Consider the following 25,532-nt stretch of genomic DNA (forward strand, 5'->3'; position numbering starts at 1 on the left):
ACACACACACTCTTTTAATTTTAATTTTATTTTCCCCCAGAACCTCGTCACCAGAGAAAGCCCAACATATTTTATAGTGGCCCAGCTTCTCCTGCAAGACCAAGATACAGATTATCTTCTGCAGGACCAAGAAGTCCTTACTGTAAACGAATGAACAGGTGTGGTTCTGAAATAATCAACAATTAATGATAATGTGATTGTTAGGGTAGGATTCTAGAGTCTTTGGATTGAGTGTATTAGAAAAGAATTCTAGAACTGCATATTTGGAATAGTACTTTTTAGCACTCTACTCCCTAGTACCACTGACTAGTTTTTATTTTTGCTTCCACTAATGGGAAGTGTTAATGGTCATCTTGATAAGGTATTCTATACCACTGTTCTGTACTTGAATAAGAAGTTACCATTATATTCCCAGCTATGTTAAGCATTTTATATAGATTGTTTTATTTAATCTTCACATTTAGAGGATAGGTTTAATCTTCACATAGTATTACAGATATATTTTCCCACCATGAAAATGTTCTAAGTTATATATCTTCTAGACTTATTATGTTTTTTTTCTGGGTGTATTTGTTTCCCTTGTATTTTAAGAAACATTTATTTTCTTTAATTATTAAAATTATTTGCGTGTTTCTTTTTCTTCCGCATTTAAATAATTGTTGCTAATCTATCAAATTTAAGTCCAAAGAGGCTATGAGAGGTTTCATTCTTCTAAGAAATGAGCGTTCCCTGATGGATTGGAACAATTGGGATTATAGTAGCATTATGGTGGTTCATCAATGAGAGAAAAAACTAAAATGGTGGCGGGTGAAAGTTGGTGTAGAGGGGCTGGGATTGTAGCTCAGTAGTAGAGCTTGCCTCTCACATATAAAGACTGGGTTTTGATCCTTAGCACCATGTAAAAATGAAGGTATTGTGTCTATCTACAACTAAAAAAAAAAATGTAAAGTTGGTACTTTTCCTTCATTAAATGGAACATTAATTTATTCCAAAGTAAGACTGAAATCTTTGTAGATTTCAACTATTTGAACAGTTCTGAGAAGTCTCATCAAAACAAATTGACTGTTTTGGTCATGGAAGATAGCAAGCACCTTAGTAAGTACTGAAGAGACATCTTTTAGGAAAAATAAGAAATATACTTGTGTCTGAGACATTTCAATTCATTACCAGAATCACAAGCATACATTTTACATTTTTAGATTTCTTTTTCCATCATCCCTTTTGCCTGATTAGAGCTCAGAAGGATAGAGGATCAGGAAGGCAAACTCAACCTGTCGGTTTCTTATGATAATTGTACTTGAAGGGAGGCTTCATTTCCTTATCTTGATGGGCCCCCAAGAATATTGTTGAAGACTCGTTTTGATAGTGAAATATAATGGTCATTAGGAAAAGAGAAGGTATAATATTTACTGGAATCCCTACCACCACAAAGCTTCGGGGTTAGGATAGCAACTATCCAACTCAAGGGGCAGGCCTGTACTTGATCCAGCAGAAGAACAAGACTAGCAGTTACCTTGAGATTCAATTTCTTCTCATGTTTTGAATGGATTTATGATTCTGGAAGTAACATTTATTGATAAATTATCTCTACAGTTAACACCTATAGTGTATTTTAGAGAAAGTTTATATATATATTAGTTGGACACAATACCTTTATTTTTTCGTGGTGCTGAAGATCAAACCCATGGCCTCACATGTGTTAGGCGAGTGCTCTACCACTGAGCTACAACCCAGCCACAAGAAAGTTTTTTTGTTTTGTTTTGTTTTTTTAAAACATTTGGTCTCATGTGCTTCCTTATTTGGTTCCTGGGGTCTGGTCTTTGCCTGTGAAAAATGTTTTATATTGTTGAGTAGTTCCTTGCTATAGATATATTCTTCCTCTCCAATTATTTAACGAATGTTTGAGTGCTATCTGGTGCCAAGCAAAACAGTAAAAATGACTTAGGCAGAATTCCTGCCTATGGCTCTCATAGACTAATGGAGGATTCTTAAACATTTAAGTTAGAGCATGAACTTAATAGAGTTAAGCTGTCTTGAGTCACATTAGTTGACTTGCTGACTTTCTTGGTGGTTTCAATAACCTCTTTAAACTTATTTTTGTATATGTTCAGAGTTGTGCATCTGTCACCAGTCTGTTTTTAAAACATTTTCATCACTTCAAAAAGATCACTTTAATGATCACCTCCAGTCTCTCCATTCCCCCCAGCCCTAAGCAACCACAAATCTAATTTCTATCTCTATAGTTTTGCTAGTTTTATGTATTTCTCATAAGTGGAATATCTTGTCACTAGCTTCTTTCACATGGTTTAACCTTTTCAAGGTTCATCCATGTTTCTCCATGTATCAATATTTCATTCTTTATTTTAATGTCAAGTAAGATTTCATTATATGGACATAGCATGTTTTGTTTATCCTTTATCGGTTGATAAATGTGTATTTCACTTTGGCTATCACGAATAATGCTATTATAAACATTCACATGCAAGTTTTTGTGTGAACATATGTTTTCACTTTTTTGGTATATAATTCCATTGGAGTGGAATTGCTGAGTCAAATGCTAACTATATTTAATGTTTGAGGAACTGCTACATTGTTCTCCAAAGTGGCTACTCCATTTTATATTCCCACAAGCAGTTTAGGAGGGTTCCAAATTTTCTATATTGAATGTAGCCCTTTAAACTTTTTCTTTCCTTTAACTTTCTTGTTAAGCTGATGTAAGGATCTCATATCTTCTAACAGCCTTGATGATGTGTAGTCATTTTGCTCATCCTTTTTACTTGAAGATACTAGCTTGTTTATAGCTCATGTACTACTTCAGCTACTGAGGCATAAAAGTAAAGCACATCTCCAAAGCAGCATTTGAACATTGCTGTTAGTATCTACGAGTTGTTAAGAAACCTTGCAGCACCAGAAGAAATTATACTTCAAACCATCTTTTTTAAACTTACTTATTTATTCTAATTTGTTATACATGACAGCAGAATGCATTTCAATTCATAGTACACATGTAGAGCACAATTTTTCATTTCTCTGGTGGTATGCAAAGTGGAGTCACACCATTCGTGTCCTCATACATATACTTAGGGTAATGATGTTTATCTCATTTCACCATCCTTCCTGCTCTCAGGCCCCCTCCCTTTCCCTCTCTCCCTTTGCCCTATCTAAATTTCCTCCATTCCTTCCATGTTTCCCCTCCACCCCCATTATGGATCAGCATCCACATATCAGAGAATACATTTAGCCTTTGCTTTTTTGAGATTGGCTTACTTCACTTAGCATGATATTCTCCAAGTCCATCCATTTACCTACAGATGCCATGATTTTATTCTTTTAATGCTGAGTAATACCCCATTGTGTATATATACCAAAGTTTCTTTATCAATTCATCTTTGAAGAGCATCTAGGTTGGTTCCACAATTTAGCTCTTGTGAATTGTGCTGCTATCAACATGGATATGCTATCAATTGTGCTGTGTCACTGTAGTATGCTGCATTTCTTAATGAACATTTGATGGTCAGCTCTACCATAGCCTCTTTTCTTCCCTTTTTCAGCTATCCAAGTCTTTTATTACCTTCAAATATTCAGTGTGTCAAAATGCATTCTACTGTCATGTGTAACTAATTAGAACAAATTAAAAGAAGAAAACAAACCTTATAGCCATAATGCAGAATCTTCCAAGGGTCTCTAGGTACACTTGCCATAGTGGAGCTTTAAGAATGCTGCCTTGAAGCAGAATTCTCTTCCTTATGAGCGTTAACATCTAGTAATTTAAGTTTTATTTTTTTCACTCTAGATTCTGGAACAAAGCTCACCCCTTAGAATCATAAGGTAGCATAATAGCCAGTTGCTTCGTGAGTATTTCAAAATCATACTTATCTGTTAAAGAACTAGAACTGGCAAGAAGTCGAAGCTCTGGCTAGGTTCAAAGTGCTGGTCTAGTACTTGTCTATGCCAGGTTTTTCCATGTTTTTTGTAGGGTGGTGGAAAAAAATAAGTGGATATGGGTATTTGTGTTTCACATATTTTTAAAATTGAAATAATGGTCTTTCTACAATATAGAATGATCACTAAGAACCTGCACTTGTAACTAGGACTGTCTGGGTTTGGAGCTGAGCTCTACCACTTGTTAGTGACCTTTGTCAAGTTATTTAACCTCTCTATGATTCTGTTTTTTGATCTGAAGAATGGGGACAATAGCACCTATCCCATAGTATTGTAAGAATTAGAATTAATACACACAAAGCCTTTAAAATAGTGTGGCATTTATTAAGTGCTTTATTGGTTTGCTATTTTAACTTTTATGTTTCTTTTGTTTTTGTGGATTTTGTTTTGTTTCATTTTGTTTTTCTATTGGGAATTATAAACAAGGTCTGGATAGTTGCTTAGGACTTACTAAGTTGCTGAGTCTGGCTTCAAACTTGATCCTCTTCCCTCAGACTCCAGAATTGCTGGATTACAGGTGCACTTCCCTGCACTTAGCCTGATGTTTAAAATTAATTTCTACTTTGCAAATCAAACATTGAAAACCTTATGTTGAGCCATAAGATTTTTTGTTGTTTGCTTCTAACTACTGGTTTGTGAAAAAACTAGAATTCACCAGTGTATTGTTTACAATGTGGATTTTTGAAATAGACATAGTTTTGAATTCTGGCACCGTAATTTATTCTATGAGCCATGTTGACCCCAACTGTAAAATGATGTGCTTGTCCAAAAATTTAATTAAGATTGAATGAGATAACTTGTCAAGCAGGAACAGAAAGGAGTTAGTAAATATATGCTTTTAATAGTCTTAATGTGGATGATTGGAGAATTATTTTCTCATTTATTTCTGGGTTTTCATAGATCCTTATGAAAAAACGTTGGAACCATTTGTGTTTCAGAATTCAGATTTTGGGGGTGTATTTACAGCATACAACATATGTAGTATGTAACATTAACATCTCTAGAGGTGTCTGAGCCAGCACTGCATATAATTACTGCATTACTATATAATTCTGTAGTAATAAAATTTTAAATAATGGTGGCAACTGGGACAAATTGAGACTATAAATTGCCTGGTGTTAGTTCAGGTCATATATTCTAGAGCTAAGTAGATAGTTTACAGATTTTTTTTTTTTTTTGTATGGAAGATTTTGGACATGCATTATGAAGGTAATAGATGAAGATACCTACTTTCCATGATTGTTTTCTTGATTCAGGAAAAAATTCTAGACCTAAGTCAATGGAATAATTAAAGAATATGTAGCCAGAGGGTTTTTTGTTTTGTTTTGTTTTTTAATTTTGAGACAGGGTCTCCCTAAGTTGCTTAGGCAAGTTGCCCAGCCTGGCCTCAAACTTGCAATTCTCTTGTCTCAGCCTCCCCAGTTGCTGGGGTTTCAGATGTGCACCACTATGCTTGGCTAGATTCTTTGTGGGTGTTTTTGGTTTTGTTTTTGTTTTTTATGTGAGTCTTTTGCAACTGTCCAAAGGTAAAAGTGATTAAAATATATTTTGTATATTTGTAGCATTTGGCATCTTATTTGTTCTTACCAACCAGCCTAAGAATTTGATAGTATTTTTATCTTATTTTTCTTGAAAACTCATATGGACTTGGTAGCTTATCTGTATACACAGTTGTTAAGTGATTGAGTTGTGAATTTACGTTGATGGTATACTATAGATAAAAGGCCATGTTATTCATTATAGCTTTTTAGTTTTTGTTTTGGGCAGTGTTGGGGATTAAATGGAGAACCTCATGCATGGTAGACAAGTGCTCTATCACTGAGCCGTACCTCTAGCCCTCCCAGTTTTTTTTATCTACATAAAGAAAAAACTTTTCAGTGTTACTTGATCTCTCGAAATAGGTGATTTTCTCCCTAATGGGAAATTATATATAATATACTATTGAAAATGCCTTTTCAAATTACAATCATACTCTATCTCATCTTTCTTTTTAAAATAACTGACTATATCAACACTAAGATGTCGGGCTGGGGTTGTGGCTCAGAGGTATAGCATTTGCCTAGCTGAGGCCCTGGGTTCGATCCTCAGCACTATGTAAAATAAAATAAAGATACTGTGTCCACCTATAGCTAAAAAATAAATTTAAAAAAAAAAAAAAAGTCACTTTGCCCAAACCATCTCTTAATGAACATTTGATGGTCAGTTCAACCATAGCCTCTTTTTCTTTTTTTCCCCTTCTTCAGTTATCCAAGTCTTTTATTACCTTCAAATATTAATCAACAACGCTTATTACTTCAGTGGTTCAGCAAATATTTTATGATAAACCTTTTTGGTTCATTGGGTATTTCTAGGCAGGTATCTTACCACTGAGCTATATCCTCAGCTCCATAAGGTGTTTCTGATGCTAAAATCCTATGCCTTTTCCCCTGCCCTACTTATTATGATATCACGTTTCCTCTTTACTTAAGGAGAAGACATGCAATCCATAGTAGTGACTCTACTTCATCTTCCTCTTCTGAAGATGAACAACACTTTGAGAGGAGAAGAAAAAGGAGCCGTAATAGAGCCATCAATAGGTGAGTTGCCATATTGATGACTTTTTGAACTGCCTGATGTTTTTTTCAAGAAGTAGAATTTGGGAGTGGGTATATCTTAGTTGATTAAAAACTTGCATCACATCTTAATGTATATAAACCAGAATACTGTCTTAGAATCATCTATAATTGAATCAAATAATAAGAACATGGAGTTATGATTTTTTTTTTTTTTTTTTTTGCTGAACTGTTAGGTAGCCCATAGTGGTACTTGGTGAACAGTCACTTGAGGGAATATTCTTTTTTTTTTTTTGCTTACAGTACATTCTTATTTGAAACTCTTAAGGAAAATTGGAAGATTTATTCATTACATAACTCTGTAGTATAACTCCACCAGCTTATTTGACTTTCACACTAATTATATGAAGTAGAAAGGTCAAGGATTATTCTCATTTTACAGATCTGGTTGGATAAATGAGAATGTACTGCTTGGACTCCAGTAGTAAAATACCATTAGAGTAGAAAATAATGCTAAACAAAATAATCTGAGTATAATAACAGGAGGGGCATACAAAACAACCATTTATTTTATTTTACTTTATTTTATTTTTATTTTTTTAATTTAGAGCCAAAGTCTCGCTAAATTGGTGAGGATGACTGACTTTGAACTTGTGATACTCCTGCCTCAGCCTCCTGGGACACTGGGATTACTGGCATGTGCCATTGCATCCAGCATTCTTTGTATTCTTTTTTTTTTCTTTTTTTAACTGTGGATTATTTTAACATAATTATTTTATTATGTGGTGCTGAGGATCAAACCCAGTGTCTCATATGCAAAATACTCTACCACTGAGCCACAAGTAACCATTCTTGCTAACCTCAAAACTCCATGAGATACTTATCTTTATATATTATTTTTGTATTCTTTATTCTTTTTTTTTTTTTTTTTAAGAGAGAGAATTTTTTAATATTTTTAGTTTTCGGCGGACACAACATCTTTGTTTGTATGTGTTGCTGAGGATCAAACCCGGGCCGCATGTATGCCAGGCGAGCGCACTACCGCTTGAGCCACATCCCCAGCCCTATATTCTTTATTCTTTATAGCTTACTCTCTCAGTTAGATCTGCCATGTCTAATACAGTAGACACTTGTCACATGTGGCGGAGCACTTGAAATGTGGTTTGTCTAAATGGGACAGAGTTCATGTTTTTATAAAATATATGCTTAGATTTCAAAGACTTAATACAAAAAGTGTAACATCTCAGTTTTTAAAATGATTGTAGAAATAATATTTTGGATATATAAGGATAAATAAGATATATTATTAAAATTACTTGCATTGTTTCCTTTAAAAATATTTTTTAGTTTTGTTTTGTTTAATAGTTGGGCACAGTACTTTTGTTTTATTTATTTGTTTTTATGTGCCTGAGGATTGAACTTGGTGCCTTGCGGGTGCTAGGCAAGCGCTCTACTGCTGAGCCACAACCCCAGCCCCAGCACTTTTTTTCTTTGTTTAGTAAGATTAACAGAAAATTTAAAAGTGTAGTGGGTGGCTTGCATTTCATGTCAGTTGGACAGCAATGAGTTGGATCATTCGAAAACTATATTTGACTACTTGAATTTTTCTTTGCTTTCATTCATGGAAATGCTAATTGAATCCTCTATGTTTTGTATTATGCTAGTAATATGTTTTTTTAAAAAAAACCTTTTAGCTGGGCACAGTGGCGTACGCCTATAATCCTGGCAACTCAGGAGACTGAGACAGGAAGATCATGAGTTCAAAGCCAGCCTCAGGAACTTAGCGAGCTCTTATCTTCAAATAAAATATGAAAAAAGGCTGGGGATGTGACTCAGTGGTTAAGCCAATGAGTTCAATCTCCAGCACATCCTCCCCCACAAAAAAATACACCCTTTTTTAAAGTTGGGAGTAGGGAGACAGGTATAAGACCTCATGAATATAGAAAGGAGACCATTAGTAGAGAGGAAAGGAATGGGGAAGGACAAAGGGATTTCTTAGGGAATTAAATTAATCATGTACAAATATGCTAAAATGAAACTCACTATTCTGTATAATTAATATGTACCAATTAAAAACAAAAAGAAATATTCTTTAAAAAGCTACAATTGAAAATTTGTTTATCTTAGATTTCACAGTGTAAATTCCTATGGCACTGTTCTCTTGTATAGTTCTGTTGAAGGTAGTTAACAATGTTATATTGACTATTTTGAAATAGCTAGAAAAGAGGATTTTGAATGTTCTTACCACAAAGAAATGATAAATGCATGAGGTGATGAATTTTCTGAATACCTTGGTTTGAAAATTACATATGTACCAAAACTTCACACTATACCACATGAACATGTAATTATTATGTGTCATTTAAAAATGATAAAAAAATAAGTTCTTTAGGGAGTTGAGCTTAACAAGAACTGTCACTTGGAGTGAATCTGGTATGCTTGATGTAGGTTAATTCTCATGTAAGTATCTTCCTTTTACATAAGCAATCTTCATTTTTTAATCTATAAAATGAGCAGGGTTCTTATATTAAACTAGTGATATTATCTTGCTTGAGAAGATTGATATGAATCCACGTGCTGGTTGACTATGAATATTTTGCTGAGAGGTATTATAGTACAGCAGAGTTATTATAGATCTATAGATTAATAGACTGCTTGCATTTGATTCTTGGCTTTACCATTTACTAGTTGGACGACTTTGGGCAAATTAATTACCCTTTCTATGCCTCAGTTTTTTTCTAAAATGAGGAAAATAATAATAGTCTACCTCATTAGAATGTTTCAAGGATTTAATGTAAAGCACCTAAAACAGTATCTGGTAAATGGTAAATACTGTGTATGTTAGACCCAGCCACTATAATGTATATTGTTACTTTCTAAATTCTCCACCATGAATTACTTTGAGGTTCTATGACCTCTTGATTACTTAATGTTTTTCATTAGGTCATATGTCTTTAATAATAAAACTTTGGATACAAATGTTTCTAACTTAAGTTCTATGTGTTTAAAGAAAATGAGGAATTTGAAATACTTGTTAGATTTTTTCAGTTGAATTTTTTTTTTTTTTTAGTACTGGGCATTGAACCCACTAAGCCACATCCCAATCCTTTTTATTTTTTACTTTTTGAGACAGGATCTCACTAAGTTGCCATGGCTGGCCCCAAACTTTCAATCCTCCTGTCTCAAGTCTCCCGAATTGCTGTGATTACAGGTGTGGGTCACCGCAAATATTAAGAAAAATGATAATATTCTAACATTGTTTATGGGGAGAAGAGAGAATTGATAGGTTTGTACTTTTTAAAATCTTTTTTCATAGGTGCCTCCCACTAAATTTTCGAAAAGATGAATTAAGGGGAATTTATAAAGATCGAATGAAAATTGGAGCTAGCCTTGCTGATGTTGATCCAATGCAACTAGATTCTTCAGTGAGTACTATATTTTGAAATGTATACTCGACTTGAACTATAATGTTGTTCTTTAATATAGTTTTTAAGTTTTGTTCGCAGTGCTGAGGATTGAACCAAGAGCACATAGTAGGCAAGCATTCTACCACCAAGTTACAGCTACAGCCCTTCACATTTCCCCCCAGACAGGTTCTCGCTAAGTTGCTGAGGCTTACCTCAAATTTGTGATGCTTCTGCCTTAGTCTCCTGAGAGGCTGAGATTAAAGGCATGCACCACTATGCTCCAGTATTGTAGATTAGTTTTAAAGTTAAGAAAAAAAAAATCTTTATTTTTTTTCATCAGAAATTTTAATCTTTATATACATTTAAAAAGAAAATCTTTCAGTCACAATTAAGATACTGTTACTGGGGCGAGGGATGTGGCTCAAGCAGAAGCACGCTCGCCTGGCATGCGAGCGACCTGGGTTCGATCCTCAGCACCACATACAAAAACAAAGATGTTGTGTCTGCCGAAAACTAAAAAATAAATATTAAAAAAAAAATCTCTCTCTCTTTAAAAAAAAAAAAAGATACTGTTACTGAGTTGACTGTGCAGGTAGGAGGGATATTAGGGGCAACATTTTAATTTTGACTCTTAAGTCTAAAATTGTCACTTTTCTCTTCCATTGCCAGGTACGATTTGATAGTGTTGGTGGCCTGTCCAAACATATTGCAGCTCTAAAAGAGATGGTGGTGTTTCCATTACTTTATCCAGAGGTCTTTGAAAAATTCAAAATTCAACCCCCAAGGTAATTAAATTATGCTTTTGATTTTAGACGTAATCTGCTAAATACTATTATTGTTTAATTTTTACACCTTTACTTAATTTTAAACACTGGTTCCTGATTTTTTTTTTCTTATGTAACGTTTCTTCTTGAATAACCCAGTATAGAAAGTTCAGTGTATGTTTTTTTTTTCCCCCTAGTAATGTATAATAAATCAATCAGTTAAACATTGGTGCATTTTAAAGTAAATTTTATAGTTTAAGAAATTAAAAGCTGGGCACAGTAACGTGCATCTCTAATTCCAGAGATTCAGGAGGCTGAGGCAGGAGGATTACTACTTCAATGCCAGCTTCAGTAACTTAAGTGAGACACTGTCTAAAAACAAAAAGGTTGGGGATGTAGCTTAGTGGTAGTGCATCCCTCAGTTCAATCCCCAATACTTCCTACCAAAAAAAATTTAGAAGCTATTAAACAATAACAATGACTTCTTAGAGGACATTTTGGAAGTGCCTAGTTAAGTAATTGAGTGAATTCAAAAAGAAACAACAAACAACTCAACTTTTCTCTATATCTCGCCTATCTTAAAATATACATTTGAACATACATTTAAATTGTATGACTGCAATTGAAGGTAAGAGAATATGATGAACATCTTCCAACTACAGAAAATCATGAATGAATGAAATGAAATGTTTCAAATAAAGGGCTTTATTTTTATTGTCTGTATGTATTTTTATAGTATCAATAATAACTCCCAGGTTTTAAATTGTGCTTTGTGGATTGAAACTATATTACATTTATCTTATATTGTTTTATTCACTAATTATGGACTCATGAACTTGGTTCCTAATTTTTGTTTTAATAGTCTACTTTTTAATGTAGTACTTAAATGTTTAACATATTATTTTACAGAGGTTGTTTGTTTTATGGTCCACCTGGAACTGGAAAAACTCTGGTTGCTAGAGCACTTGCCAATGAATGCAGTCAAGGGGATAAAAGAGTAGCATTTTTCATGAGGAAAGGTGCTGATTGTTTGAGTAAATGGGTAGGGGAATCTGAAAGACAGCTACGATTGCTATTTGATCAGGTATGATATTGAAATTTGCCTACATAGTTCTAATCTATGCAGATGTAATAAGTTTAAGGATTAGATAAACTTTTTGTTTAATCACTCAGAAGAATTATTCCCAATATATAATCCTTCTAGATTAATTTTCTTTGATGTGTTAAGATTACACTGACCTGTAATTAATAGTTTTATAGTTACAGGAGAAATGAATAATTGGATCTAAGTTCTTTGGAGGCCTAGGTCTTACACCTAGTGAGAGTGGTAATCTCATATTTAGAGACTGTAGTATTGAGGTATGTATGAGTACAGGATGTGAAGACAGTTCTGCCCTAGAGTGACTTTTCAGTTTCATACTTCAGAGTGTATCAAAAGCACATTGTGAGATAATATTTTCTGCTCTGAGACATGGCTACAAACTTTTTAAAATCTTGATTTTTTTTTTTTTTTTTAAGTCTCTAAGGGGACTGGGGTATGGCTCAGTGATAGAGCGCCTGCCTGGCATGTGTGAGGCACTGGTTCAATCCTCAGCACCACAAATATAAAGAAAGCAAGCTATTGTGTCTACCTATAATTACAAAGAAAAAAAGTTTTTTTTCTTTATCTTTACTGAAGTTGATTTTTTAAATGGTGACATCTTACTAAATAATGTTTTTCTATTCTGTTTTTCCTCCTAACATGGAGGAAGACTATGTCACTGTCCTCTATTCTGCCTCAACAATTAGTCTTTAATAGATATTTTTATGTGTGTTCCAGTAACTACAGCTTTCTGAAATCTAAGATATATAACCAGTGGTGAATGTATTTCAATTGTTTCCAGTTGAAAACACCAATATAATTAAACTGTTATTATGATTTAGGCTGAGTCCTTGAAACATAGTCCTTGGAAATTGCATTTAGACTTAGAAATTATAAGTAATTATAAATAAATTCTGGTGAATACATTTGAATGTAATGAATTAAAATGCTTTATATTAAATCTACGTATTTGAGGCTTTTTATGGTAACATGTGACCACTGGACCTACTTTTAGGCCTATCAGATGCGTCCATCAATTATTTTCTTTGATGAGATCGATGGTCTGGCTCCAGTTCGGTCAAGTAGGCAAGATCAAATTCACAGGTAAAAGTTTCTTGATGACATTTCTACTTTTCTTACTATATTCTGAGTTGTATTGATGTGATATGAGAAAGAGAATGTTAATGATAAGGAACTTTAAGATCAATAATTTCCCTTTTTGGTAATAAAACCCTAATATATAGTACAAAGAAAGTAAACCTGTTCTGAGTGTCAGAGTGTTCTAATTACAGTATATAAGTCATAGCTACAAAAGATTTAACTCATGATATAGGCCAGTAAAATAAGGTGCATGAAGCGAGATTGGCTAGAGGTAAGATTCTGACTATGTTGGGAAATGTGGTTGAATGTTGAGCACAAGAACATAACCACTTATTTTTAGCTCCAACCTAATTGGTTTGTAGTATTTGAGACTTGAGAAATAGATTTTCTTTCTTTAACTTTACATTAAAAATTTTAAACATCTTAAAATGTTGCCAATTAATTCAGCTGCTTTTAAGACACTGCCTGGGCCAAACAAAATATGTCTTAGGGCATTATTACTTGTTCAAGATTCTAATACATCATTTTAAAGATGAGAAAACTGGACCTTTTCCCCCATGATTAGGTGCTTATCTAAAAGAATACTTTTCCTAAAGCCACAGCCCCACCTTGAATCTAAATTAGTCCCAATTTATTTTTAGTTTTTCAGAGCTTCTTTTCAAATGATCTCATGCTTAAATTGGGTTATCCTAAAGAACATATTGGCATATATTCAAATATGCCAGTGTTTTACATACATAATAGAGAAGATGAACAAGACATAGTAATGTGTTGATAGGTAGGTTTTGTCTTTGTTTTACTTTACTAACATCAAAAATATGTATTCTATTCTGATGGCCTTATACTTTCTTGATGATAGACAATTTCATTTATTGTTGAGTAGATTAAAATGTCTAATAGCATGTTAAAAATAGTTACCTGCCAAGTGCAGTCAGTTGTACATGTCAATAATCCCAGCTACTTGGGAGGCTAGGGCTGGAGAATTGCAAGTTCGAGGAAAGCTTGGGCAGTTTAGTGAGACCCTGTCTCAAAATTAAAAAGGGGGCGGGAGGGCATTAGGATGTAGTTCAGTAGCAGAGTGCCCCTGGATTAAACCTCCCAGTACTGGAGGAAGGAAGTAGAATAAAGTTTTATCTATTCATGTCCTTTAGTAATCAATAAATCTTTTTATATATGATACATTTCATTATCAACCATACTATCTTCGTTGTGTTAATAGGGAGAAACATTTTAAAATGCTACCATCATTTTACAATCAAGTAGATGGACTGTGTGCTATATTTTGGGACAGTTCTAAAGGAATTTTAGCAAGCAAAAACATGCTTTTTTTAGTTGTCGATGAACCTTTATTTCATTTATTTATGATGCTGAGTATCAAGCCCAGTGCCTCACATGTGCTAGGCAAGCATTCTATCACTGAGCTACAACCCTAGCCCAAAAAACATGCTTTTAAGGGAAAATTTCTCATTTTAAGAGAAATTTAGTTGACATTTGCCGGTAAATCGATGGAACTAGAGACTCTTATGCTAATGAAATAAGCCAATCCCAAAAAACCAAAGTTGAATGTTCTCTCTGATATGTGGATGCTGACATGCAATTAAGGAGTGGAGGGAGAGGGAATAGAAGTTCATTGGAGTGGACAAAGGAGAATGAAGGGAAGGATGGGGGATTAGAATAGGAAAGATAGTAGATTGAATTGGATATAACTTTCCTATGTTCATATATGAATACGTGACTAAAGAAATGTCACATTATGTACAAAATGAAAGAATGGATTCCTAATTAGGATAAGTTATACTCCATGTATGTATAATATGTGAAAATACTGTCTGGCTGGGGTTGTGGCTCAGCGGTAGAGCGCTCGCTTAGCACACGTGAGACCCTGCATTAGATTCTCAGCACCACATAAAAAATAAATAAATAAAATAAAGAAATTGTATCCAACTACAACTAAAAAATAAAATATTTTTAAAAATACTGTCAAATATATCTTTAAAAGAACAAATAAATTAAAAATTTTTTAAAGAAATTTAGTATACTTTTTTCATGAAGATTTAAAATATAGAGTAAATGTTTTTGTTAAATTAAGCTTTTTTTTAGAATTTAGCACATTAAAGATAGTTAAGTTATATTTTATATCTCAGTGATGATTTTGTAGAGTAACTCTACTTTGTAATTATGTGAATGTCATTAGAAAGTAAGATCAGCCTAACAGAGAGAATACTTTAGACAGGGTCTTACTAAGTTGCCCAGACTGGGCAACTTAGTAAGCTGTAATCCTCTTGTCTCTGCTTCCTGAGTAGTTGGTTAGGGGTATGCACACCATGCCAGGCATAAGATGAACTCTTTAAAAAAATATTTCTAGCTGTAAGTGTACACAATACCTTTGTTTATTTACCTTTTCAGTTAGTTGTACATGAGTATAGAATGCATTTTTACGCATTGTACATAAATGGAGCACAACTTCTTCCTCTGGCTGAATGTGGTGTAGTGTAATCATACATGAATATAGGATAATGATATCTATCTCATTCCACTGTCCTTCTCCTCCCCATATCCCCTCCCTTCCCCTCATCCCCTCTGCACAATCCAAAGTTTTATTTATTTTTATGTGGTACTGAGGATCAAACCCAATGCCTCACAAAAGCTGGGTAAGCACTATAGCACTGAGTTATAACCACAGCCCAAGATAAGCATTTTTTAATAAAAAGGAGGCCTAGAAGCAATCACAGTTCAGTATCAATTAAGTATCTCTAAATACTAGGACTCAGAAGAGGTAGCAGATTACAGTACTGAACCAGGAAATAACCTAGAACATCTTGTAATCCCTAAAATTCAAGAAAACAATTGAAGAATATTTAGATCATATAAGAATGATATAGTAATCAATTTTGTAGGATCTCTAATTTGCCAAACATGGGACAATTTGAGTATCAAGAGTAATAACTATGGGCTGGGTTGTGGCTCATTGGCAGAGTGCTTGCCTCCCACATGTGAGGCACTGGGTTCGATTCTCAGCACTACATATAAATATAAATAAAGGTCCATCAACAACTTAAAAAATATTTTAAAAATAACTATAACAGATTGAAACACATCAACTACAGAAAATCATTAATTTTTAATGATCAATTTTCCTCTGAAAATTGATAAAGGTAAACATTTTTCCTGTCCTATGCAGATCATAATTCAAGATAATTTAATAGTTAGCAAAGTAACAAGTTTTTTTAATAGGAAAGTCACAGCTAATAAATGGGAAAGGAATAATTAAATTAGAAAATCATCATTTTGCTGCTGCTTATAAAATAGTGCATTCAGACCTGTGATTTTTTTAACTAGGGGGAATCTTTTTTTTCTTCCCTTTCTAGAGAACAAATGTCTGGAGACATTTTTTTTATTATCATAGTTGGTTGGGGTTGATTACTAGCATCTAGTAGCTGAAGACGAAAGATGCTGTTAAAAATTCTACAGTTTGGGGCTGGAGTTGTGGCTCAGTGGTAGAGCGCTTGCCTCATACATGCGAGACCCTGGGTTTGAGCCTCAGCACCACATAAAAATAAATAAGTGAAATAAAAGTATTGTGTTCAGCTACAACTAAAAAATAAATTAAAAAAAAATTATACAGTTTACAGAACAGCTCTCCATAGCTAATAATTTTGTGGCTGAAAACGTCAGTAGTACTAAGGTTGAGAAATCTTGATCTACACAATAATTATTAACTGCTAGAAGGATAATAATTGATAAAAAAAAGTTGCTAGGAAAAATTATATTGGATAGAGGAAGCTAGTAACAACTCATCTAATAATCAAATTCACTGGTTGATCATAGGTGGGAAGCTGGTATCATGTGCCTCCCACAGTGATTTGATAGAAATCACATGAAATCTTCCTATGAAATATGTTCTCACATACAGTTTAACCTCAATGTATTAATCTTCCAAATATAACTATACAGTTTACAAAAAATATGAAAATCAAAAAGACAAGTTAAATGACCCCTTCAGGAAGCAATTGGCCCAATCCAGAATTTGGGAAGGAAATTCTGCAAGACACATGACCTGGTGTCTTCAACAACTAAATGTCTTAGAGGGGAAAAAAGGTGAGGGTATAATGGAAACTATTAAGGATTTGAGGGTCTAATAATGGAATGTTTGTAGATCCTGTGTTAAATAAATCAAAAAGAAAAAGATACTTAGGAGGGGCTGAGGTAGATCAGTGGTACTTTCCTAACATTCACCTGGCCTTGGATTTCCCCAGCACCACAAAAAAAGAGATACTTAACTGAGATAATTTGAGAAAATTGAATATTAGATGATATTAAAGAATTATTGTCATTTAATTTTAGAGTAATGATATTGTGGGGTGTTTTAAGTTTTTATCTCTTGGTGGGTTTTTTTGTTTTTGTTTTGTTTGCAATACTGGGGATCAAACTCAGTGGGCTCTACTACAAGCTACATTGCCAACCCTTTTTATATTTTATTTTGAGACATATCCAGACTGGCCTCGAACTTGTGATCCTCCTACCTCAGCCTCCTGAGTTATTGAAATTATAGGCATGCAGCCGGCAGATATTTTTTTCTTTTTTAAAACCTCTTAGGTGGAGATAAGGAATACTGGTGGTTATTGTTCATGCTGGAAGGTGAAGATATGGCGATTATTGTGTTAACATCTTATGTTCTTATGCTTTTTTTTCTATATTCTCCTTTATTTTGGTGTCTTTTGATCATGTGTGTGTGTGTAAAAGGGTATGTTTTTAGATAATATTTGTTCTGCATGGAATAACTAGTACTCTCAAGTTCTTTGGTGAAATTAGGCTTCATGAAATGACTTCTAGGATTCATTTGTAGTGCTCTAAAGACCATCTGTTTTATATTAATTTCAGTTCCTTTGTGCCATTTATTATGTTATTTTACAGGTATAGCTCAGTTGGTATAGTGCTTGCCTTGCATGTATAAGGCCCTGAGTTCAATCCCCATCACCCCCCCCAAAAAAAGAAAGAAAGAAAAGAAAAAAGTAACTAGGTGCCCTGTGAAAATTTGTTACTGTTTAATGCATTAAGTCTTATCAAAAGAAGAAATATTATTGAACGATATATATTCTGTGTTCATAATATTGATATCTTCTCTCTTATTTTTAAATTTAGTTCAATTGTTTCCACCCTGCTAGCTCTTATGGATGGTTTGGACAGCAGAGGAGAAATTGTAGTCATTGGTGCTACCAACAGACTAGATTCCATAGACCCAGCTTTACGAAGACCTGGTCGCTTTGACAGAGAATTTCTTTTTAGCCTACCTGATAAAGATGTAAGAGTTTAAGTCACTCAAATTTTGACAAAATATGTTACTTTTTAACTGTTGACAAATTCAGATACAGTAAAAATCTGAAGGTTCCTGAGTTGCATATCATGATATTATCAAATGATATTTTAAAAGAACTCAAGTGGGGATAATTTTTTTCTTTTAAGTATAACGTGGACCCTCTAAAAATCTTATGAAAGGGGGCTGGAAATGTGGCTCAGGCGGTAGTGCACTCGTCTGGCATGCATGCGGCCCGGGTTCGATCCCCAGCACCACATACCAACAAAGATGTTGTGTCCGCCGAGAACTAAGAAATAAATATTAAAAAATTTCTCTCTCTCTCTCTCTCTCCTCTCTCACTCTCTCTTTAAAAAAATAAAAATCTTATGAAAATTTTTTAAATTTAGGGCTGGGAATGTAGCTCAGTTGGTAGAGTGCTTGCTTTGCATTCACAAGGCCCTGGGTTCAGTCCTCAGCACCAATAAATAAATAAACAAACAAACAAACAAATAATTTTCAGTTTAGCATCACCTTTGGGTGTGGTTTTGTTTCATTGGCTTAATGAGCTGTTGTCTTAATTCATTAACCTTGGCTTTTTCTGGAACACTATCATATAATTGGAATCCTAGCCAGTTATTTGAAAGCCACTGAAACCTTTTAAGACCACATAAGAAAATATGGGTAGAGCTCTCAGTGCTCTCAAAGACAGTTCTTAATGTGTACTAAGGTCAACAATACTTTGGTACTTATTTAATTTCTCTCATTTACATTTGTGATGACTATAACTTGGGCACTATGTATGCCTATCTGTTTAACAAAGAAACTGATTTCTTAAACTCTTAAAAATGCATCTTTTTTCTCACTTTCACTGTTTCATATATCTGTTTATACCAAGTAGTGATTGCTTTAAAGTTTTTGATAAGTAAAAGGGGATTTAGATTGAAATTATTTTAACCTGAATAGCAATTCATTATTATATTTGTAGATAATTAAACTATTCTTATTCATAGGCTCGAAAAGAGATTCTAAAGATTCACACAAGGGATTGGAATCCCAAACCACTGGACGTATTTCTAGAAGAATTAGCAGAAAACTGTGTTGGTAAACATTGTTTTAAGCTGTTACAAGAAATGTTACATTCATTAAAAGGATGGAACAAGTTGTGGTCTTGCAAAGTTATATTTTTAAAAAACAAAGTTGTGTTTGTTCCTCATCTCGTTTGTGGCATGTTTTCATCTCTAAGGTCCTGAATAATACTTCACAAATGGACCTTGGGGAAGTTTGAGAGTGAAGTTGACAATAATAATAGCTGCCCTTTACTGACCATTTACATTTTCTATTCATCCTGTTAAGCACGCGCGCGAGCACGCTCTCTCTCTCTCTTTCTCTCTCTCTCTCTCTCTCTTTCATCTCCACACACATTGTATATTTTTATATATATAAAATTTTATGTAATTTCCACATTAGTCCTGTGAATAAAGAAGTATTGTCTTCATTTTACAGATGAAAAATATTTGCAGAGCATGATTTTTCAAAGATCACACAGCTAGTAAATAATAAAAGTAGAATTTGAACCTAGTCTGATTTTAAGATTCTTTAACTCTTAGCTTTACTTAGTGCATGTATATTTCACTCAGAAGTTGATTGATTTGTTGATGGTTATTACCGCCATATAAGGTCACTGCATGAATGAGCAATTTTAGTCTTATTACTCTTAAATAGTTTGCTGGTATATGCCTAGCCTGATTTTTAATTCTCTTTTAACCATGACCGTGCTAATAGAGTTTTTTGAGTTTGTTTGCTTTCTTGATTGTTTTGAATAGGATACTGTGGTGCAGATATTAAGTCCGTGTGTGCTGAAGCTGCTTTAAGTGCTCTAAGACGACGCTACCCACAGATTTATACCACTAGTGAGAAGTTGCAGTTGGATCTCTCTTCCATTAATATCTCAGCTAAGGATTTTGAGGTAGCTATGCAAAAGATGATACCAGCCTCCCAGAGAGCTGTGACATCACCTGGACAGGCACTGTCTGCCATTGTGAAACCACTCCTTCAAAGTACTGTTCAAAAGATCTTAGAAGCCCTACAGAGAGTATTTCCACATGTGGACATGAGAACAAATAAAGCATTAGATTCAGGTATAAAACTTGGTTGACCATTAAAAGTTAGTTTTCATAATCAGTAAAATTAATGTATTTTGTACATCCCATAAATGTCTCTTTGTAAGAGTCTTGAAAAAAATTTGGTCGAACTTTACCTATTTGAAGAAAATTTACTTCACAGATTAACCTATTTTAAGTTTATAGTGCATTTTTATTTACTTGAAGTTATGCTGATTTACTAACTGTAGCATTATGTAGTGAAAATTTACTAACATCCAGGTTTTTGTTTTATAGATATTTCTTGTCCTCTGCTAGAAAGTGACTTGACATACAGTGATGATGACATTCCATCAGTATATGAAAATGGACTTTCTCAAAAATCTAATAAGGCAAAAGAAAATTTTAATTTTCTACATTTGAATAGGTATATTTTCCTTTCAAGTCAATATTTTTATATGAATTCTCTAAAAATAAGTTAGATTTAGTTGACAAAAGATACTAACTATAGTCTGTTTTTTATTTAAGTTAAAATATCAGAAGTTTTTTTGTTGCTACCTCTGTCACTATATTCCTAAAAATCTATGATTTGGTTGTTATCAGAAACTGTATGAAGCATGTACTGGAGATTGGACATATTGGCAACACTTGTGAAAGTTTATAATTGGTATATTGGGGGAAATATTTAAACTTTTGTTTTTTTCTGAAACACAGCTTATTAATCATTCTTTCAGAAATGCTTGTTACCAACCTATGTCTTTTCGACCAAGAATATTGATAGTGGGAGAACCAGGATTTGGGCAGGGTTCTCACTTAGCACCAGCTGTCATCCATGCTTTGGAAAAATTTACTGTATATACATTAGACATTCCTGTTCTTTTTGGAGTCAGTGCTACATCCCCTGAAGAAACATGTGCACAGGTAATTTGTTGTTGCCCAAGCAAATAAGCTATAAAGATAAAGCAGTCTTCTAGAAACAAAATTTAGAATTACTCATTCTTTTTGCTTTGTGGGGTTTCTTTTTTCTTTTTTTTTTTTAAAGAAAGAGAGATTTTTTAAAATATTTTTTTTAAGTCTCAGCGGACACAACCTCTTTGTTTATATGTGTTGCTGAGGATCAAACCCGGGCCTCACGCATGCCATGCGAGCATGCCACCGCTTGAGCCACATCCCCAGCCCGGGTTTCTTTTTTCTTTTTCATCTCTCTGATTTCTATCTTTATGTTTATGAAATAAAATTGTGCCTGTTGCTCAGTTATTAAAGAATATAGGTTTAAATATCAGTTTTACCATTTATTATCTTTGTGATCTTAGAAAAGTAATTAGCTCTTTTTGCCTTGTTTTCCCCATTTGGAGAATTATGAAACTTCAATTAATATTGTGAAAATAAAGTAATTACAAAATATTAAAAATAATGACTGTTTCTTAGTAAGTTCTTCTATTCTGAAGTTTTTGCTATTTTTATTTATTCATTGTTTAAATATTTTTTTAGTTGTAGATGGACATAATCTTTATCTTTATTTTTATGTGGTGCTGAGGATTGAACCCAGGGCCTCACACCTGCTAGGCAAGTGCTCTGCCACTGAGCTACAGCCTCAGCCCCTATATTTAACTTTTTAATATAAAAGTATTTTATGTTGTGGGGCACAGTGGTACTCACACTCTGAAGGCTGAGGCAGAAGGATTGCAACTTCCAGACCTGACTTGACAACTTAGGAGACCCTGTCTCAAAAACTAAAAAGGGCAAGGAAAGGAAAAGGGATGAGAGGAAGCAGGGAGAGTACTAGGTACTGAATTATAATAAATTATATTCCATGCTTTTGTAATTAAGTCAAAATTAATTCTGTTGTCATGTATACCTAAAAAGAATCAATTAAAAAAACAGATAAAATATAGAAAATATGCATGTGGATGAGAAAAAAAGGGTGGAATCTGGGGGTATACCTCAGTATATCCTGTACTCAATCCCTGTGCTGAATCCCTAATGGGGTGTGGTATTTTATATTCTTTGTTTAACCTTCATTACCGTAAGAGAAAAGACTTAAAAGATATCTTGCTGTTTTATAGTTGCTTGAAGCAATTGTTTCCAAAATATGAGACTTTTTTTGTAAAATACTTAGAAACAAGATTGTAAGATTTAGGAGATGAAGCATTTTAAAACTTTTGAGTTTTTATATGCTGATTCTGGGAAGTTTAACATTGTTTCAGGCTAATGGAGCTAGCATTGCTAATGTGCCAACTCTAATACTGAATACAATTTTTCTCCTATTAGATGATTCGTGAAGCTAAGAGAACAGCACCAAGTATAATATATGTACCACATATTCACCTGTGGTGGGAAATAGTTGGACCAACACTTAAAGCCACATTTACCACATTATTACAGAATATCCCTTCATTTGCTCCAGTTTTACTGCTTGCAACTTCTGACAAATCCCATTCTGATCTACCAGAAGAGGTAATTTGGGGAAAAGAATTATCCTTTAAAAGAGAGTTGTTTGTACCAAATAATAATTTATTGTAAAATTCCAAGTGCTATAGAAGTAAATGAAATGATAAGAAAAAATTTTCTGTTTGGCCTCTGTACTAATAGGATGGAATGGTATGTGTGTGTAATAAGGAAACATTATAAATTTGTTCTCTTACAAAAATGTTACATGATCATAATACTCTGCTTTATTCATCTATCAGTATAATTTCTATATTTAATACTTAAGCCTTTCTCTTACTGCACCCCTCACCCCATAGCAGGGATTGAACCCAGGGCCTTTTCATACTAAGCTAGACAAGTGTTCTATCACTGAGCTACACCCCCAGTCCTTTTTTATTTTTATTTACTTTTTTTTTTTTTTTTTTTGTAGTTGTAGACAGAACGACTTTATTTTACTTGTTTTTATTTGGTGCTAAGGATTGAACCCAGTGTGTCACCCATGCTAGAGAAGTGCTCTGCCATTGAGCTACAGCCCCAGCCTCCTTTTTTTTCTTACCCTCTTTTAGGGTTTGTTTGTTTGTTTGGTGGTGATGGTAGAAATCATACCCAGAGCCTCACTCATGCCACACACTCAGCTGCTGAGCTACATGCCTAATCTTGAGTTTTATTTATTTGATACCAGTGATTGAACTCAGGGACACTCAACCACTGAGCCAAATCCCCAGCCCTGTTTTGTATTTTATTTAGAGACAGGGTCTCACTGAGTTACTTAGCACCTTTGCTATTGCTGACGCTGGCTTTGAAATCGCAATACTCCTATTTAAGACTCCCGATCCATGCATCACTGTGCCTGACAGGTTTTATTTTAAGATCAGGTCTTGCTACATCTCAGACTGGACTTGAACTTGTGATCCTGCTGCCTCAGCCTCCTTATAACTGGGATTATGGGGCTGGACACAATGAGTAACGCACATCTGTAATCATAGCTAAGGCAGGAGGATCATAAATTCAAAGCATACCTCAACAATTTAGCCAGGCCCTAAGCAACTTAGTGAGAGCCTGTCTCAAAAAAATTAAAAGGCTGGAGCTGGGGCTCAGTGATAGAGCGCTCGCCTGGCATGCATGAGGCACTGGTTTTGGTCCTTAGCATCACGTAAAAATAACAAAATAAAGGTATTTTGTTCACATAAAACTAAAATATATATGTGTATGTATACATAAAAATAAAAAGGGCTGAGATATATCTCAGTGGGTAAAAAGTATCCCTGGGTTAAATCCCTTATCCGTCTTCTACCCGCAAAAAAGCTGCATAGCTTTTTCATTTTCTTGATGTACTATGGCATATTAATCTAGATTCCTGTTGATAGGTATTTTGACTAATATCTGGAGTTTTTTAAATTTAACTTTGTGTGAATATTCTTGCATTTTAATTTGCATGAGCATTACTATGTGGAATTTTGTTTGTTTGTTTTTAGGATCAATTCCTAGAAGTGGAATAATTATGGCTAAGTGAAAGTATTTACACTTAAAATTTTTTACAGTACCAAATTATCCTCCATGTATATGCCAATTGGAACACTCACATAGTGAACAAAATACATGATTTTTCTGCCTAGAATATTCTCCTATTTGCATGATATGGTCCTTTATTTTTCTCAGGTCTCTGCTTAAATATCATCTCTGAAATTTCTGAAGTCTTCCTTGATCAGGCTTCCTCAATTATAGTAATAGTTTCTCTGCATATTATTCACTTTTCTATTTCCCTGCTTTATTTTTATCCTTATCTGCCATTAAATTTTAATCTGTATGACTATCCTACTAGACATTACAGCACATTTAGGTCAGGGACTTTTTTCTACCTGTATATCTACAGAGCATATAATATGTTATAGGTGTCTGTATTTATTTTTAAGTAATGCTAGCATTTTCCTCTTTTATGTTATTTATTTATATTTAAAAATGGAACTCATTGTGTTGCCCAGGTGAGCCCCAAACTTGGTTCAAACAATCCTCCTGTCTCAGCCTCCCAGATAGCTGGAACTATGGGCATGTGCCACCATGCCTGGCTTGTATTTTTTTTTTCTTTAATGAATTTACTAAGTATTTTTTTCCATACCTTTGACAAAATTGGTTTGCATGGTGTTTAAAACATTAGAATAATGATAAGTTCACATACTTGGTAATTTCTCATCATCTCAAGTAGAAACCATTCCTTTTAAAGTCCTCATTCCTTCCTTTCTGTACCCCTGGTAACTTGTTATACTTTCTGCCTCTACTTTTCTCATACTTTATTTATTTATTCTAGGTAGTTTATATAAGTAGAATATCAAATACAATATTTATCTGTTTCTGTCTTAATTCACTTAGTATAATGTTTTCAAGGTTTGTCTATGTTGTACCATGTGTCCAAATTATTAAGGATGAATAATTTACATTGTATATATTCTGTTATTCCATTTATCTGATGGTGGATATTTTGGGTTATCTTCACCTCTTGGTTTTACAGATGATAATGCTCTTATGATTATTGGTGTACAAATGTCTGTTGGAATATATATCTCCCTAGGGGAATTGTTGGGTCATATCATAATTCTGTTGTAAATTTATGAGAAACTATCATATTCTTCTCCATAGTGGTTATACCATTTGTATCCTTCAATACATAAGGTTTTTAGTTTCCATGTCCTCACCAACACTTGTTATTTTTTAGCCTTTATTCTTAGTAAACAACCACTCAATTCTTAGTTCTCACTTTGAGTTGTGAAAGTAAATTAATTGATTTCACTAGAACTTTTAAAATATTATCATGGAGGTACTATATAAATTGTAGTTTGGATTCTTGAATTTTAAAGAAGATCCT

General features: G+C 33.8%; 1 protein-coding gene across 5 annotated transcripts in view; it reads left to right on the forward strand.

Annotated features, from left to right (window-relative positions):
* Atad2 (ATPase family AAA domain containing 2) overlaps window positions 1-25,532 on the forward strand; it is a 57,717-nt gene that overhangs the window by 18,077 nt on the left and 14,108 nt on the right. For 4 of the 5 annotated variants that reach the window (XM_078016732.1, XM_040293690.2, XM_005316183.5 and 1 more), the window contains exons 8-19: window positions 41-158; window positions 6,411-6,518; window positions 9,811-9,919; window positions 10,571-10,686; window positions 11,575-11,749; window positions 12,762-12,850; window positions 17,990-18,149; window positions 19,154-19,244; window positions 19,967-20,281; window positions 20,540-20,669; window positions 20,977-21,163; window positions 22,514-22,699. In XM_078016732.1, the coding sequence (XP_077872858.1) occupies window positions 41-158; window positions 6,411-6,518; window positions 9,811-9,919; window positions 10,571-10,686; window positions 11,575-11,749; window positions 12,762-12,850; window positions 17,990-18,149; window positions 19,154-19,244; window positions 19,967-20,281; window positions 20,540-20,669; window positions 20,977-21,163; window positions 22,514-22,699 (1,784 nt within the window). Of the gene's footprint in view, window positions 1-40; window positions 159-6,410; window positions 6,519-9,810; window positions 9,920-10,570; window positions 10,687-11,574; window positions 11,750-12,761; window positions 12,851-17,989; window positions 18,150-19,153; window positions 19,245-19,966; window positions 20,282-20,539; window positions 20,670-20,976; window positions 21,164-22,513; window positions 22,700-25,532 lie in introns of those variants that run through there. The other variant, XM_078016733.1, reaches the window with a different exon arrangement.

Source organism: Ictidomys tridecemlineatus, chromosome 7 (genome assembly GCF_052094955.1).
Source record: "Ictidomys tridecemlineatus isolate mIctTri1 chromosome 7, mIctTri1.hap1, whole genome shotgun sequence".
NCBI classification, from domain to species: Eukaryota; Metazoa; Chordata; class Mammalia; order Rodentia; family Sciuridae; genus Ictidomys; species Ictidomys tridecemlineatus.